The sequence below is a fragment of the Thunnus thynnus genome, chromosome 11, assembly GCF_963924715.1.
Source record: "Thunnus thynnus chromosome 11, fThuThy2.1, whole genome shotgun sequence".
Taxonomy (NCBI): Eukaryota; Metazoa; Chordata; class Actinopteri; order Scombriformes; family Scombridae; genus Thunnus; species Thunnus thynnus.
In genome coordinates this window covers 14879632-14898096 of record NC_089527.1, presented here as the reverse complement: position 1 = coordinate 14898096, position 18465 = coordinate 14879632, and the positions used below count along the sequence as shown (strand labels likewise).

The 18465-nt window shown below is 40.2% G+C and overlaps 2 protein-coding genes across 6 annotated transcripts in view; one reads left to right on the top strand and one right to left on the bottom strand.

The window, feature by feature from the left end:
* The first annotated feature begins 1644 nt into the window (after positions 1 to 1644).
* On the top strand, positions 1645 to 7383 carry myl1 (myosin, light chain 1, alkali; skeletal, fast). The gene is made up of 6 exons (XM_067603309.1): positions 1645 to 1895; positions 2828 to 2855; positions 4835 to 4978; positions 6204 to 6377; positions 6471 to 6548; positions 6838 to 7383. The coding sequence occupies exons 1-6, from the start codon at positions 1752 to 1754 to the stop codon at positions 6864 to 6866; spliced, it is 597 nt and encodes a 198-aa protein (XP_067459410.1). The 5' UTR covers positions 1645 to 1751; the 3' UTR covers positions 6867 to 7383.
* The window catches only part of LOC137192533 (microtubule-associated protein 2-like), a 25726-nt gene continuing 14423 nt past the window's right edge, over positions 7163 to 18465 (bottom strand). For 2 of the 5 annotated variants that reach the window (XM_067603302.1, XM_067603306.1), the window contains 5 exons: positions 18110 to 18202; positions 15692 to 15784; positions 12242 to 12323; positions 10766 to 10878; positions 7163 to 9483 (listed from right to left, as the gene is read on the bottom strand). In XM_067603302.1, the coding sequence (XP_067459403.1) occupies positions 9262 to 9483; positions 10766 to 10878; positions 12242 to 12323; positions 15692 to 15784; positions 18110 to 18202 (603 nt within the window). In that variant the 3' untranslated portion in view covers positions 7163 to 9261. The remainder of the gene's footprint in view (positions 9484 to 10765; positions 10879 to 12241; positions 12324 to 15691; positions 15785 to 18109; positions 18203 to 18465) is intronic. The other 3 variants (XM_067603304.1, XM_067603305.1, XM_067603307.1) reach the window with 3 other exon arrangements.

Sequence of the window (18465 nt, the reverse complement as noted above, 5' to 3'; positions counted from 1 at the left end):
CCCTCGTGGAGATGGGGTCAGTGAAAGCAAGTGGGGGTGGCGGGGTGTAGGGGGGAGGGTTTTAGCTATGCGGTTCCTTCGTCACCAGGCCCTGTCATGGTGGTGGGGGCAGGGCTGCACCGCTGGCACTGGGAGACAGATATAGACAAGAATTAAGGAGACAGAATTTGCACTCTTAGCCTTGTCTGGGTTACTGGCATCAGCAGCTGAGAGCTCCGATAGATCTTCATCTCCTTGTGCTTTTACGTCACATCCTCCCTGGGAGTGGCGGTGACTGCTAACTCCACCAACACGGAGCCACAAATTGAACACAGGTGCTGCTTTACCCAACACACATAATCAGTGACTAGAAATAAACAATGACTCATTATTAGAACTGAAAGACACCATTTCCACCACCTGTCTACCAAAAGCCTGGTCCCTTGCTTTGCTTGATCAGTTACTTCTTCCTGTTTGACTGCAGCCAACATCACAGTTTATTCTCGCCCACAAACCTCATCTTACAATTATTTCTTCTGAAGTTTTTCCCCACTTTTTGACACATGCATATATATTCTAAATGTGTTTGTTCCAGCCACAGATAGGATGCTCATGAGTAAAAATATTCAACCCAATTTGCGAAGTTCTTGTGGCTGCATCATTGCATCAAATGCAAATATTCTAGATGTGGTTGCATCATTTTATGCACATTTCCTCAAACATTTAGGATAACTGTATTTTGGAAATATCTGGGATGTATGCTAGAATTTAAAATAAAGTTATGTGCAGTGCTGGACTACACAACATTAGTTTGTAAAGATGGAGCCACTTATGAGTCCACTAGAGTTGAGATGAGACACATCAATGATGCTGTGGTGAATAAAATGTCTATGATAAGGCAAACCAAAAAGTAATTTTAAATGACTCAAATAAAATAAAGGATAAATATAGATGGTGTCATCAAATTACAAAGTTAATAGACAGAGATTTATTCCCCCCCCAACTACATCCTACACCGACACTTCTGCCATACAGTGCTCAGGACATCTGACCTCAGTATCTTTTTTTCTTTTCTGGGAAACGCTCGTCTTATTTCCGGTATCTTATTCCTGAGGTTGATTTAAGCCATTTCTCTCTGACAGAGACTGATGTGTGCAACTCCATAATGGATCACTTTATAGGGAAATGCTCCCCGCTCTCTCAGCGCTCGAATCGGGCTTTTAGGAAGAATTATGAATGCTTTAAAACCGTTGGCTGATCAAATTAGTTAGGCTAGATATCACATTAGACTATAGAGATGGCGAAATAGGTCCAGGATTATTCGTAAGGCGTTAAAACATCAAATGTTTCTCAGATGGGACTAGATTGTGCGTAATGGTGCGTAACGCTGTGCGTAAAAGTGGAACTGTTCACTTGTGGTCCACAGGAAATCACATAGCCCCATGTGACCTCACTTTCCAATGTTTTCGTTTTTGATTATACATATATATATATATATGGCATAAATAAACACTTTCTGCACCGCAGCCCCTATATTCCATGTTTAGAGTTGGTCCACGCATACACACACACACCCCTCCCATCCGCTGTCCAATCCTCACACAGGAACAGCGTTGACGGGGGTCAAGAGGAAAAATAGCCTCATATATATACGCCCAAACGGTGATTTCTTGCTCCGAGTCCGCTCCAGTCTGTGCTACACTCCTTGTGTTGTCGCCCGAACCGGGAATTGTCTGTGTTTCAGGAACAAAGTACTTATATTATCAGCTGAAATGGCACCCAAGAAGGACGCTAAGGCTCCCGCCAAGAAGGCCGAACCTGCCAAGAAGGCCGAGCCTGCACCTGCACCTGCACCTGCACCCGAGCCAGCCCCTGCTCCCGCAGCGCCTGCCGCTGTCGACCTGTCCGCCGTCAAGGTACAAGCATGATCTGGTCTGCTGTGGGGAGGGATGGAGATAGGATGATGGCTGCTCAGGAAGAGCTGGGATTTGACTTTTTTAGTTCCACTCTGAGTTGCATGACAGAACTAGACGTATTCTAGTGAGGTTCTTGAGGGGCCCTAGACAAAAGAAGCATTTCTTGTTTTATTTCATACATTGAAGGAAAGACAATGTGAGAATAATAGAGAGCTGTTGATACTACTTTGATCATGAGTGTCAATTTATTTACAGCACAGATACAGCATAATTGTTCACCCTTCATATCCAAGAAAACTGTGATGGTAATGAAGGGGGAGGTCAAAATCTTACTAAATTAGGATCTTTGGTTTATTAGATGTGCATTGCACATCTATCTTCACCTTAACATGACTGGCCGAGTACAAAGAAATCAGACACAGACCAAAGTAGACACATTCATATAATCATCTATGAGTGGATGCAAAGTTCACAGTGAGAGCAGCTGTTGTTTTGAAGGACCACACTCAAGAGTTGTGCAGAGGACTGAGGAGAATGACTAGAACCCTGGATAGCTCACAATGACTCAAACCACACCCCCAGCTCTCTGGATTGGACTAACAGAGTGGTGACTTCTGTATGATGGCAATGCAGGGTGACACCAAATGTGGACATGTTAATGTAGCTAAAGATGGACCTCCACAGATCGGGTACCACCATGCGAAGCTAATGTTGGCAAAGAGACAAATTGAATCCCAATTCAGACCTGATTGATTAATTCAGATTAAGATAAACACCTGGTTATGGTGTGGTGATACTGGGCGGTTATGGTTATGGTTCTTTTGAATAAATGTGGTTGTGTTAAAGATTAAATGGCTTGTAAAACATCTCAAGAATTGTGTTGTTTTCTGAGCTATGCAAAACTAACATTGGTGCTTTGTATTGGCTCCTAGGTGGAATTCAGTGCAGACCAGATTGAGGGTAAGTAAACCTCATTTTACCTTTGCAGCCACATGACACTCTCCAAAAACCTCAACTCATCTTTCTCTTGAGTATCTCTTGGTCTGCTGCAAATCAAAAAAAAGCTATCACTGTAATGAACTGCTATGCCAGAAACATCAAGTTTGTACAATGCAGAGAACTGTGGCCTTCTCTTAAAGATGAACATTAGCTCAGTGCCATCCTGCAGCATGCTACAGACTTGCTTGTAAAGTGTTCATGACAGATGGTCACTTCTGTCATTTTTGGGTTTTGACATTCCATTGGAAATCAGAATGCATTGTGAAATCTGATAGTTTTTAAACAATGCCAAGAAACTACTCAGCTCCCCAGAAAAATTTAGGTAACTTTTGTCACAAAACAATAAAAACAGGTGTGTTTTCAGGAGCATGGTGTAATCAAATCAAAACTTGAATGCAATCTCAAGGAAAATATCTACAGCCATTTTCTACAAAATCATGATTTCTGTTGCTAGTTATGTAAATAAAGAAAGTGAAAACTTCTCAAGTAATTGTCAGCTGTTGTCAGTGCAACATTTGGCAAATCGAAGTGTACTTAAAAAGTAGTGTGCTGTGCATGTTGTGCTAAACATCTGCTGGGCTTCACTCCAAACAAACAGCTGATTGTACTAATTATCACCTTCAACCAGAGTAGGTAAAACTGACACAGTAGATGAACTGGTTGAAGGTCAAAAGGCTGAACAAAAATCAGATTATTGTGCCAAAGTAGCGGGAGACCACTCATGTAGAGGGCTTCATTTCAAGACTGGAGGGCAGAGCGTCAATTCAGCCAATCCACGTGCCCTAACATTAACTGCAGATTATTTATTGGCCATTTATTGGTGATATAAGATCTTGTGACACTTGATCAGTGATATCAAACGATGTGCCAAGAGTCTACATTTTTTCACAGCAGCCAATTTCTTCAGCAGTTTATTTTAGGGATAACAGATGGATTAAAGGGTAACAGTGTAGTATTTTAGAAAGAAGAAAAACCGGTTTGCTATTTTGTCCCTGATGACCCTGGATTGGACACCGGACCTGTCGTCTGGCAGGCTGCTTGGTACGCTGAAGTCAGCATTCCCTACTTTTACTCAGCTCACACACTGAGGGGCCTTGCCTTTAAAAGGAGGGGGCTCATATTCTCAGCTATGTTTATCAATTCCAAGGTGGTCTTTTAAAAGAGCCCATAGCCCTGCTGAGAGAGAGAGAGAGGGACAGCTGAGATAGAAATAGTATGAAGGGTGACTTAGCGCTGTAGGAGTCTGGCTATTCAGCCAATAATACCTCAACCTATAGAGATGTTTTGCCCTTGTTATATATTTCCTGTCAGTTTGTGGAGGATCTGCCTCCACCTGCTGGCAGGCATGACACAGTCACAAGTACAAGCTACAGACCACTACCTTTCATTGTTTTGTTTTCCATCTACTGACCAACATTGAAGACTCTGCAGGAATATAAAATAAATTAGATTAACTACTTTTCTACATACATAAATAAAAAAAAACATACAAATGAATTCAAGCCAAGTTTAATCAATTAAATGTAAAATGCTTCTTCACAACTTAATAGACCTCATAGACTTGGTTCAATATAATAAATAAAGTAACATGAAAAATCAAATAAAAACAAATTCTAAAATTACAATTGTTATTGTAATTCTAGGACTTCATTTATAACAATAAACAAATAAAAAATAAAGTCAGAGAATCTTGCGCACTGAAGTTTCTGTAATAAATATCACTTTCTATAGAAATCACCATATTGGATAAAATACTACAGTAGTTGAATTGTTTAAAGTCTTTAAAAGAATATAATAGAAATATTACATTGTACAAAATCATGGCATCACAAGGTACAGTTAGGTCATTATAAGCTCACTGTTGAACACCTCTAACACACAAACTCACGAATACTGGATTCACTAAGGTGATCATATCCACTTCTCCTCCTGCTCTACAGACTACAAGGAGGCCTTCGGTCTCTTCGACAGGGTGGGTGATAACAAGGTGGCTTACAACCAGATTGCTGACATCATGCGTGCTCTGGGACAGAACCCCACCAACAAGGATGTGGCCAAACTGCTTGGAATGCCCTCTGCTGAAGGTAAGAGACGTATTTAGTTGTTGCTCTACCATTGAATTGGGTGAAGATTTAAGGGCTGATGTTAAGATTTAACAGATTTATAGTTTTGAGGACACTTTTGTGAAATTCATTACATTTAAATTGGACAATTTTGTGCAAAAGAATTCTTAAAAAGTGCAAGTATTCAGTAATAATTTGATTGTTCCGGTGACTGAATGACTAATGTAGACTACTGGACATACAAGATACTACTTCTAGTCCAGTTAATGATAATGATGATTTTTTGGTGTTTTTTGTACAGATAGCATTACTAGCTGCCCTTTTAAATAAACATAAACATTATGACTGATAAGCACTAGGTAGAGATGATTTGTCTGAAATGATGTTTAGAGTGTGTGGGGTAACCAGCATTGAATGGCTCCGTTTTCATTAATCACTTGTGAATTTGGGCATTTTGTTTGGTTTTTGGTGCATTTTGGAAAGTGGGAGGATTAGGGATAGGACATCATTTGTGGCTTTTGTAGCTAGAATCTGAATAAAACAAAACCAAATAAAACTAATGGAGTAGGGTCAGAATCTCCACCAGTGAATAAGCTGCATCTTTTAGAGTAAATACACACAGGTGGAAAATCCTACTAGTGCTGCCAGCTAGTTGCTGGATACACTGTCCAATTTGTGAAGTGCAGCACAGCAGTACACACTCACTGTATACAATGAAACATCACTGTTTGGTATGGTCACGTGCAAAAGTTCACATGTGTTTCAACCGGGAGCCTTAGCACACTTTTCTTCTATATAAAACTTAGTTTTTATTAGGTTATTAGGTTGTTATTTATACTGTATATTTTGTTAGGGTCTTAATGGCATATATTACCACACACATTGCTCGGTAAAACTATGAAAAAGCACAGAATTGCACTTTTAATATGTGCTTCTAATGTGGTCTGTGCAGACAGGTAGCACAGGCCTCAATCTTCTAACCAAAATTACACCATGAGACTTGAGCACTACTGACAGCCAGTGCTGTCTCTTATAAACATGTAAACAATACACATATCCATCCAAATTGTCACTTTGTCACAAAGCCTCACTGGGCTCCATCATGAAAGTTTGTAACAAAGTAGAGCCTGTAGTAGAAAGGTGAATAAATATTGTTGTGATGTTAAAATAAGTGTGGTGCCTGTTGTCTCAACCTGTCTGGCATCTTCACCTCCACTGACTGTTATTTCTGTCTCCTTTCATGCAGACATGACTAACAAGAGAGTAGAGTTCGAGGGCTTCCTGCCCATGCTTCAGACCATCATCAACAGCCCAAACAAGGCAGGATATGAGGATTACGTTGAGGGTCTGCGCGTCTTTGACAAGGAGGGCAACGGCACAGTGATGGGCGCTGAGCTGCGCATTGTCCTGTCAACACTGGGTAAGTAAAGGCTCTGGTGGTATGACTGTATTGTGTTACTATGTGTGTGTTTGTGTGTTACTAATATTCATTGTCCTCTGCCTCCCCCTACAGGAGAGAAGATGACTGAGGCTGAGATTGACGCTCTCATGCAGGGTCAGGAGGACGAGAGTGGCTGTGTCAACTACGAGGGTGAGCCATTATACAATAATATGACTGTAAATGCATATTTAATCCTGGAAGTGAGGTGTCAATTTCCATTCTTTGCAGAAATTAAAATTACATAAACCAGACTAAATACATTTTATTGTGTTGTAGTAAATATCTCAGCTGCTTTATGTCATTTATAGCTCTGCATCTGAACTTTCAAGGCTGCATTTAATTGAATATTGATAATATACGCATTCTCCTCACTCATTTCACTCAATCATTTTCCCTCTCTTCTCTCCTCTCTGTTTGGTACCCTGGTCTTCATCTGCAGCCTTTGTGAAGCACATCATGTCTGTGTAAGGACCCTGCCACTGCGGTGGTGAGCATTGAATATGTGCAGACCCCATGGTGTCACGACATCCACTCGCTGTTTCCTGTACCACCTAAGGAAGCAGGGGGAACAAAGGACTATGAGATGTCATTTCTGAATCCTTTTGTTTTGTTCAACACTTTTTTTTCTCTTTTTGTCCAACTGGCGCTCTTTTTTTCTCTCCTCCTCCTGTTCTGGAAGCTGTCGCGAGTTCTAACGAGATATATCCTTTTCCTCATCCACACCCATGTGCCCCTGTCTATCGGGGGTTTTTTGTCATCACTGGTTTTCACAGCAGAGCAGTGATGGAGGGGAAGATGGATAATGATGAACACCCCCCACCTGTCACTTACTGCCTGGCTGGCTGTCTATCTGCCATTAAAGTGACTGGTTTGGCCCAGGATTGCCCATCAAAATGAATCCACTCCTCAACCAACCCATCCCTGAGTCTTAATTTATTGTACTCTCCTCTGCCAATTCACAATAAACTCCCATTTTATTTCCAAATTTTTGACTCCATTTATTTAATGCAAGTCATTTGCATAATTCATTCAGCCAGATGCATGTTAAGGGAATGGTCTTGGCATTTTTTGAAATACGCATATTTGCTTTCTTATCGAGAGACAGAGGAAAAGACTGATACCAATCTTCTAATCTAATTTCCCACAATGTTGAACTATTCCTTTAACTGTATGTCTTATCATCTGAAAGGAAGACAGCACTCCAGTATCATTTGTTGTCCTTTTTATTGTCATTAATTATTGTAATTGGTGTCATATCAACAAGAGAAAAACTGCGTACATCTACTTGACCTTTTAAATACATTTACAGTTGCTGTAAGGTGGAGCAGGAGGTGGGGAGGGGGCACACGGAGATGGGGAATGCAGAAAAAACACAGAAGCAAACAAACAGTTGCAGGTGAGGGCAGTAATTAGGCAGGAGGCAGGATATACCACAAATGGTGTCTGAAAAAGAAACTAGATCACCCAAACACACTTTTTTTTCCTAACAGATGTAACAGAATCCGAGTTCCCTCGGTCATTTTATTTTTCTTCATGAACTATCTTTTTAATGGATTTTTCAAAATATTTTTTTTTTCACTTTCTTTTTCCACATATTGCAACAAAACATCCAGATACGGTAGCATCCGTCGTAAAACGGCATGGGATCTGCACCAAACGCACACACAGACAGATTTCAGAGTAGCTGCATCTTCTGCTAAAATCTCATGTTGCAATTGTAGCTTCTTCCTCTGTGGTTCAAACAAGAGACTGTCCTGATGAGCACAACATCGCCTGTGTTAGCAGAGGAAAGTCTATACTCTTCATTCATGTGAGCTAATTTACTGCAGCTGTAAAGACAAGATTCTTTTTATTGTTTCCTTTTCAGATTGGTGTTTGTAGAATGAAATTCAGTTCTTGTGTTTATTACTGTTCTGGTGTATAAACTATCTCGAACTACTGAGCAGGTACATGTGTATGATGCTCTTCAACAGGACTGAGCTGCATTCCTTAGCAACACCAAATCAGCTGTCTGACATTGTCACCAAGCATTACACTGTAAACAACTAATAACTACAAAACATGAACTTGTTTAGTTTTTATCCAATACTTGAGGAAATAACTTACTAAAATCCTTTTTTAAATTACAAAATAGCCTCTTTTAATATTAGAATCAATACATGCTTGTCATAACATGACCTGGTACTTGCAATAATGCAATTTTACAGGTATATTTTATAGCCATATTGTCGCTTCCTTTTAAAATGTTTTGAGGACATATAGATGGCAACAAACTTGTATTTTTATACATGTTTCTATATATATTTGTTAAGTATATTATATATTGGATGACAAGAATGACTTGCAGTAAGGATGCTTGGTTTGTTAAGGGGTCTGGCGTCCATGCACGTTTACTGAGCAAGAACAACACGTGCTGCATGGTGTGCTGGCCACATTACTTCCACATATATGGCCACATATGTGGAAAAAAAGCTGTAGCTTCTTCAAAACACTGATCCAGGGCCAGTCAAGCCAATACCTGGTCCCCACTTTGTATATACCACTCAATCCTATCTAGGACCAGTGCTCAGACTGAACTATTCTATGCAACATCATTCAAAAAGAGAGGCCAAATAGCACATATTTTGGATTAAAATAGACAGGAAATAAAGAGGACCAAAGTACAGTAGCTCCTAACTCGAGTCTCTACTTAGAGTTGGTGTTTGAGTGATGGATCTTGAAGTGGAGATGTTTAGAGGCTGTGGTTTAGCTGAGTAGTTGTGGTAACAGGTTGGCCTCAGGGCGGCAGGAGTGGGCCGAAAAGTTTGAGGGGATCAGGGTGAGGACGTCCGGGGTGCAGAGCAGCAATCCAGAGATCCAGTGTTCACAAACCCTGCTTGGCCAGAGCTGCAGTGACATCCTCGGCTAGGGTCGCTAACTGCGGTGACTCCATCATGTTGAGACTGCCGGAGGAGGATAGCTGGCTGTCCCGGTGGCGGTGGGGAGACACTGAGCCGGACAAGCCTGGCGACTGGATGATGATGTCAGCTCCATGGTCCACTCTTGCCTTAGCTTGGTCGCGGAACATCAGCCTGTGGCTCTCAATCTAGCAGAGGCACATGACGTGATATGAGAAGAGTATGGGGAAGAAGAAATATATTATTTTCATATCATGTTGAGTGAACCAAATTATATGTATGTTTGTGAGTCAGCTTAAGAACCTCTGCAAATTGTGTTTAACCTGAGAGACCTGCACAAGTCTGTTTTGTAGACTTTACTCGAAGGCCGTTGTTCTTCGCCCTTAGTTGACATCAGAGCCTAACTGAATACTTAATCAACAAAATTTAGGGTAGTTGGATTAACTTCCACATTATGTAGTGACTGTGGCGTATACTGTACCTTTATCGCTACCCTCACTGGCAGATAAAGGAATACAACAAGTTTTTGGAAGATTGACTGTTGGAAACACATTTTTAAACATATATCGCATAAATAAATATTTTTCAGCAAAACTTTGGTCAAACTTTACGTTATGAGAAACTATGCCGCATATTTTTTAACATTACAATAAGGTACATGGAAGATTTTTCTGTCTACACTCTCTTCACTTTACCAGTAAATTGACAAATTACAGCAACTGAAAAATCTGCAGACTGTAGCTTGAATAAAAAAAAATGTATTTAAAGGCAGAATGAGTAGGATTTTCCTAAAAAAAAATGTATAGACTCATACAAAAATAATCCCTCTCAATCATCACTTATGGGCAGTGGGTGTGTAGCCTCCAGCCAATACCAGCACCTAGGGTGTGAGGGCGGGACTTTATAAAAACATGGCGACATAGCGCTGCACTCAAGTGGCAAGCTCTGGGTATGAAGAGTGAAACCAATGTGGAAGTGCCTTAAACCTGCATTCTTTCCAGTGGTCAGCAGCCTGTTTTTCACTGGCCAAAATAAGCATTAGCATTAGCATTACTACAGTTAACAATAGATTGCAAATGCACTGTGCTAACAAAGCTAGCAGCTAGTGCCAGCTCCACCCTCTCATCCAAAAATCCAAGATGGCGATGGTCAAAATGTGAAACTCGAGGCTTCAAAACGGGAGTCCACAAACCAATGGGTGATGTCACGGTGGCTACATCCATTATTCTTTTACAGTCTATGGCTGCACTGCAGCTTAGTGTTTCTGGTGTCGTTGAGCCGGGGAGGAGGGGCCAACCAACCAACAAATCCTACTCATTCCTCCTTTAACATGCAAAGCTACTTAAAAAAAAAAGAAGAAAAACGTGTTTCTTGATTGACTATGTATCTAAACTGACTAATAAGACAATCTCTCAAAAACTTGATGTTTTCCTTTAAATCATGGATTGGGAGACTGGAGCTGACACTTACCGTGACATGGCCTCCACCAGGAATGTGGTGAGCATTATCCAGGGAACCCACCTTGGCTTGGGCTTTGTCTTTGAAGTCCAACTTCACACTCTCAATACGCACGTTACCGCCCCCTGAGGAGAAGTAAAGGAGGTGTTAAAAAGGGTACAGGCAAAACTGAGACATGAGAATAAATTATATTCAAATCTATTTGTGTATGGAGTTTGTCTAGGCTTATAATGACAGAAAAAGGTTGGAAATTGTGCCTGTTCAAAACAACAATAACAAAAGGGACATCAGTTGAAAATATGCATGGCCAAAAAGCCCTCAATAAATGAAGGTTATCAAATATAAACATGAGATAATGAGACCAGCAGATGGAGCTGCAGGACCTGAAGTTATCACCATCTGGTTTCATTTGCATCTGGGAGGGGAAAAAGGGTTTCCACATCTCAAACTTTTCTAAGATACATGAAGTGCCAGCATCCCTGTTGATAATGTTATGTCATCTTTCCAGCATTGCATTAAAAATCAGTTTGCAGTGTTTTTGGTTGACAGTAATTTTATTGCTTCCAACAGTAATGATTTAAAGAGCCAGTTCACTCAAATAATAAAAGAAACTGTGGTTGTTATCTAATCATGCAGATTTGGTTTCATGTGCAAAGGTTTTGATATATCCAGCACTGAACATCATACCACCATCCCATTGCAGTAGAGAATAACAGAATTGAGTTTCAAAAACTGAAAACTCAACAGAAACCTCCCAAAACACAATTTCCCAATTATTTGGGGTAATCATCAAACTGTATCTTTTTTTAGTCCTACTCTGTGCCTGTGGCTCCAACAGTTTGCAGGATTTTTTGGTTTTTTCACAGTCTGTGATTTGAATGAAAAACCCAGATTGGATGTATAACCATCTCCAGGTTTGACACAATCCAATTCATCAGCATCCTGCTCCACACTCACACACGGCAAGGCCGCCAGCAATCACAACACCTCCCACATTCGGCCGCCTGTGTACAGATCCATCAAACTGTCAATCCAAATGTAGTATACTGCTGACTTCTACTGTTGTTACTACTTGTTGCTCACTATAATAGCGCTAATTGCAATTTGCATGTATTATTTAGATTGGATTAGGTTTCTTTTTTTTGGTGGTTTACATTCAACATCAGAGCTTGCTTTCACATTCATTGTCAAACAGGTAAACAAGTCTTAGAACATCCAACCTGTAGGACATTAGGACTAATGCTACCAGACAGATATTGTATGTGATTGGTTATCGAGCCACAATCTTTTCACCACTTCGAGGTCATAGATCATTTATATAAACTTTGTCCTCCACACTATGTGCCAGTCTCTCCCCATGAGCTATCTCACTGCACTCCTCGCCAGGGATTCACTGCTTCTCATAAAAAATAAAATGTGGACGGTGAATGGAAATGCCCTAAGATGCTGAGTTAATGTCCCCCTGAAGGTGTACAGGCTGTCTGTTACCTGGTCGATGATGGATGTTGTCTAGAGAGCCACACTTAGAGGTCACATGGCTCAAATCAATCTTCTTGTTCTGTATCTGCACCTGTAAGCAGCAAAGTCAGAGGGAGACAAGGTCAGAGGTCGCAGTTCACACAGAGATTAAAAACTCCTGCTGACCCCTCATGATGTCCACATAAAAGATCCAAATTGTATCATTCCTTTTCTAACTTATAGAGGATATCTGAGCAACTTTTGCAGTTTTCTACATTTCAACACAGTGAAATCTAATTGCATGTAATTAGTAGAAAGCGCAGGCAAAAAAAAGCACAAGTGCAGAATACCAATGACTATTAAATGACCTTGCATTCTGCTGTGTGGAGAATTGCTGGTGTCTTTTAAACCAACCAAAGCCAAGATTGAATAGAGGCTATGTGACTCCTGTAACTGTGTTTTAAAGTGCACATCCGAGCTGAAAATGTGTTGGCACATTCAGAAAACAAATATAAAACATAACAGTGAGGATTCAGTGTAAGACAGTTAAATAGGAATGTACAGTTGAAAGTGGCTACAGGCGGTGAGGGGATAGCAATATGTGTTCATGTGACACACCCTGGGGATCTAAAGAGAAAGGAAGGAGGAAACCACAGAGATATGTGTAAGGAGTGAACCGATGAGACAGCAAACAGAGCAGAGCTATAAAGCTTTAGACACGGCACAATGAACAAGAGGAGATATACTACATCTTGAGATGAATCACTGGGACACACCTGTGGTCAGCAATCACTTCAAGTCAGTGATTTAAATGTCTTTTGTGACCAATGGTTTGGTGTTCATCTTTTTAAAAGGCATTTCTTGCTTTCTTAAGTAGCCTGACAGGAAAAGCGAGACAATGATGAACAACGCGGTTCATTGGGCCACAACGCCAACCAAAACACCATGAGCACAAATTTCAGTGTGCACCGTAGCCTGTTTATCTACCAGGACGCCCTCACACATGCATTAACACTAGCAAAGATATACAGCGTGAGTTTAAAGACAAGAGATGAGATGTGGTTTGTGTCAGCGTGGGTGAACATCATGCTGCAGGTTGGCTCACCTCTCCAGCAATATAAGAAATCCCTTAACCCTGTGATTAATGAGTCTTTAGTCGTTTTCATTCCTGTGGCCATGTTCTCATTATTTACAGAGAGTCCACTACATGTGATGATTTTTTTTTAAAGAAAAAATCTGTTTTGCATGATTCATAAAATGCACTAGTTGCGGGTGAAACAGGTTAATAGGAAGGGACAGGTCTGCTCAAGTGTATCAAGTGCATGTAAAACAACAAATACAGGCCTACATTATAAAGTATTAAAATCTGCTTGAGCTGCACTTGGTTGCTTTACGCCTTGGCAGTTCTACTAAGAGGTTACTGAATGTGAAATACCCATTGGTGGTGTAATATGATATCAAACATTGTCATGTCAGTCATGAGCTGTTGAAGCCTCCAGGATGAGTGTGGCATCTTAGAGACCCCCTCCACTCAAAAATGTGTTCTTCTTGTTCCTACGGCTGAATGTTTCAGCTTCACTGTGCAGAATGATGTATGTGCAGAGTTTGACACTGCAAGGCTGTTTTCACATTCATCTGCTGAAAGTGGAAAGTTTCTCTGTGTTCATTGAAAATTTGATTTTATGGGGTGGTCTTATGAGAGGGATTTGTGACATCACAACTGGTTTTGAAGCCAATCCTGTGCCAATATTCAACTTACACAAGTGTGAAGAGGAAACTTGAAGCCTCCAGTGCATATACACTGAGAATAGACTTTTCAGTGAAGTAGGAGACATCTTGTGTCCAGCAGTTAAACTTCAGAAACAAAATATATTTGCATTTTCATAGATTATGGATTTGTTAACGAGGGAGAGAGAGTGGACACCATTTTAAGGATTTTAATACGGTAATTATACTTTTTTGTGGAAAAAAACCATATCAGACACACATTACTGTTCCAAGCACAGTATTTTCATATATCATATACATGTTTGGAGGGGATCTTTAAATTCTACAACAGTCTGATAGAAACAAAAACAATTTTGGGTGTTCATTTTAAGGATGAAGGCAAAGTTAAATACGCCGTGCACAGAGGGAGTGAGACTCCACTTCACTTCTGGTATTTTAATGGCTTAAACCTTGCAGTGCACCCTTTTTCCTTGGCCTTCCCTTTGTCATCTGCCGTTTTTGGCAAACCAGCTCCCTCAGCTGCTAGAGCTGTCAGCTGAGCAACTGTGATTTAAAGTGAGCAGTCTGACTTTGTCGTTGTGTACTGACAGTAAGTATTTATCTTGCTTTTGAGCATCTTGAATGCTGAGGATCTGAGGCGCTGTGCTAAGTAACTCAAACACTAAGTATGTACAGTATGTCATTACATACTGTAGTTCAAGGTGAGCATAAAGTAATCAGGCAGCTGAGGTATTTGGTGTTTATTTTAGCGTAAGCTAGTTTGGTAGCTGCTGTATCATAGAACATTTCTGTTGTTATATCTATTTCTTTGATGTGGCTCCATCTACTGGCCCCTCTCTCCCTTCTTGCTCGCCTCAGTGCTGTCATATTCTGTCTTTTTGTGCTTCGTTTAAAAAATCAGCACTAAACCTGTGTTTTGCAAATTTACAATGGCATTATGTTGCTTCTATTTCCCCTGGAAGTCTGGGGAATATGCCACAAATGGTAGATGTATTAGAGAGGAGCTTGTGTGTACATATTACCATGTGCTCTGTTTGTAATAAGGAATGATTTGGAAATAGAACAATAATCCTCACAGAAATCTAATTTGACTATCGTGATACCACTGAAAACCTGTTTAAGCTCTTACATCATTTACTCCCTAAATAATTATGTTTTTTCATCATAAACTCAAATTTAACCAATACGTTATCTGAACAGCCACAAGTCTGTTATGCTGTATGACGTTAATTGCAGCCACAGGTAAACATCTTTTGCAATTATAAATGTGATGCTTCTGGCACCATTTTTTCAGATCTGTTGGAAAGAAAATGAAGCATGCAGCTGTTGCCCCGGTAACCCAGTGTTGCCATGTGCAACTAAAGAGAGGATTGGCAAAAGGACAGTGCTATTCTGAGGGAACTCAGTGATGCAAAATCAAGAGAGAAGTTTTCAATAATCTTTAAGTTATCAGGCCCTTATCACCAGAGAGCTGCTACACTTATGCATATTGTCAATATGCTGGAGAGGAGGCATTCAACCATTCGTCTCAAAATTCCTCGCAGGACACAAACCACCACTGGAGAAAGCTGTGTCAATGAAGACCAGTCAGGTAAAGAGCACCAGCATTGCTGCCTTAATGAGTGAGTGGTAAACTGAGAAACTGTAAAGCAAGGTGGAAAAGGAATAAGCAACACTGAAAAACACAGCACAACACACAAGAATAACACTGACATCAACACTGAGACAATGGATTTGCGGCACAAGACTCACGTTTCCACCTCCTGCTGAGTAGCCCCTCCTGTCCAAGGACCCACACCTAGACTGAACATGGCTATAGTCCAGCTTAACACTGGGGATGAGAACCTGCAGGGGGCGGAGGTGAGGAGTAAGGTGGGAAAAAGCTTGGGCTTTCTGGCATGACACTTCACTTTCTTAAAAAGTTTGTATCCACCCACTGATATAAACACTCTAAGCTAACAGGCAAGACAGATTCATCTCACATGTCTCACAGTATGAGCTTTGACCCTCTGTGTTAGCCTGGCTTATATACCAAACCCGGCCTACATCTGGTGTCTCATCAAGAGGACGCTCTTTACTCTATGCCTGCTTCAAGGAATCAACACTGGATTTCCTGCAACAAATGTTGCAAAGATGTCCAACTGAAATCAAAGTTTCAAGATGTTTCTGCAATTAATTTTCTTTTACATGGGTCCATAAATGCAAAACCTTCAAGAAATCTTGACATCACACTGTATCACAAGAAGGGGCAAGAGGCTCGTCGCAAACTCCTCAAGTACATACGTGAGTAAGTCATCCGAATTCCCTCTGTGATTTTACATTTCCTGACATGACACAAGTAGATGCAAATTGAATGCAGCTAAAACTTGAGACCATTAGTTTAGGATGCAAGGATAAAATATGAGTGTGCTGCAGTGTAAATGGCTCTCATAGCTGCAAGGAGAGAAAGCAGGAGTCAGATGCAGACACAGCAGAGTTGGAACAGTGCAGTACATAACACCAACAATATATACATTTTACCCAGCACAGTAAAAGCAATGGGAACTACACTGGATTGAAAAAAGACATACAGTACATATATATCCCATGAGGAGAGGAGAGGAGAGAAGAGGAGAAGAGAGGAGAGGAGAGGAGGTATGTGAGCTTTATACTGTTTTCTTTTATCTTCAAGATAACTTGCTTGCACCAAAGCAATACTTTAAAATGCGTTGAAATACTATAAGACCCATTATAAGAATATGCAAATGGTTATTCAATGCTACTATAAGAATAAAAAAGTGAGAATTATAGACTGAGAGTACATACATACTTTGCAGTATATACCTCATGTATACTGTGTCTGACATAGTATACTGGAGAGACATAAACATGAAAAAGAAGCTTCAGTTTTGAATGAGGAGCCATACAAGGTTATTGGTGATAAACAGTGCGCATTCAATTCCAAATTAGCACATTGTTTCCTGTTATAGTCCTTCTTGTAGAAATTTTCTGATGTACAATTCATGAGCCCTTCTGTTTCTACTGAATTTAAACAGTCCTTATGACCAATTAACGAAAGTGTTTCCATAAACGTTGTCCTCCTGAGAGTCAGTAAAATATTAGAAATTAAAAATAAAATTCTGCCTAACCATTCCTTCATTTCCCTGACAAACGCTCCTCATTTCTTTATGATCATGAATTAGAGTTGATTATCTGTCTGAAATTAAATTAATATAAATGCTTTAGGCTGTTCTTTTTTTACTACGATAGGTCCACAGTCTGGCACTGTAAATGAACAGAAAATGAAAGCAGAACAGTTCACACATTTTATCTTTACAAAATTGAAACATAAATTAACATTTGCAGCCAGGGTTTCTTGCTTCAGCATCAATTGTGGGGCTCACTACGTGCTGAAAGAAAAGTTATTATTGCCTTGCTGGAAGGAGGAAATGAGGGAGCAAGGAATATTGTGACAAATTTCACTTTGTCTAAAAATTAATCTTTCATTTGGGTAACACTGAGTATCAATTCCATGTGAAATTAAAAAAAATGCCAGCAGTGAAATGACTGAAAGGAGCTAGAATTTGAATGATGCATGTTCTTATATGTTCTTACTCTGTTCAGTTGTCAGATGGAGCTGGTAGGACTTAAGGCAATCTATTCAAGGACATTTGAGCATGGCGGCCGTTTTCCTACATATGGCTGAATCAGTCTCTCTAATGAGGCCACCTTGGCACCAGACAGTGGGTTTTATGGGTTTGTTTATGGCACTGCTCTGACAGGTGTCAAATCAGAAGTTGACAGACCAGCTGTTATTGGCTGCTCACGTGTACAGGTATGTGATTAAAATATAATGTTTAGAATTGCAAAGCTAAGCTTTAAAAGTGACCTTTGTTACCCTTAAACTATGGGTGAAAGGGAGACAATGAATTATATGTTATATGTAATTATGGGTTCAAGGGTGAGAGTCAAACTACGATGGGAAAATAAGGTATGAAGGTAAAATACAAACTAGGGTACTATAATACTAGACCATCAGCCTTGCACAGCACAACAAGATGAAACTTGTTACATGTCACTAAAATATACAGTAGAATTTCCTTGGACAGACTCACAAACTAGAATTAAATCTGGTCTTCACCCATCTCTTCGATCGAAGGATCAAGAGGGTAAAGATGGAAGGGTACATACATTGCCTGCATGGAGAGAGTGCTTCAGATTATCCTTGGAGCTGCATTTTGATTGTACGTGACTGAAGTCCAGCTTCTTGTTTAAAATATGAATCTATGGAGAAATACAGAGAAAGTATGGGCCTTTTACATGGTGGATGGGAATTAATGCTTGTCAACAATACTGGGAAGATACTAACGAAGAATGTATTGAAAAATGTTTGATGTGGATACATGACACTATCTTTTTTTTCCGCTGACTACAAAATTAGTTTGTATGTGTTGTGTATATGTGTGTGCATTAATAGGTGAGTGTGGGAGATAATGAGCATGTGCTCTGATGAGTTTCTGTCAGTATGACATTTAATTTAATGTGTG

Bases quoted from the DNA above. Each gene is read 5' to 3' on its own strand.
- myl1 (XM_067603309.1), top strand. From the start codon at position 1,752: ATGGCACCCAAGAAGGACGCTAAGGCTCCCGCCAAGAAGGCCGAACCT. The intron at 4,979-6,203 runs GTAAGAGACGTA...CCTTTCATGCAG, and splicing joins TGGAATGCCCTCTGCTGAAG to ACATGACTAACAAGAGAGTA. The intron at 6,549-6,837 runs GTGAGCCATTAT...CTTCATCTGCAG, and splicing joins TGGCTGTGTCAACTACGAGG to CCTTTGTGAAGCACATCATG.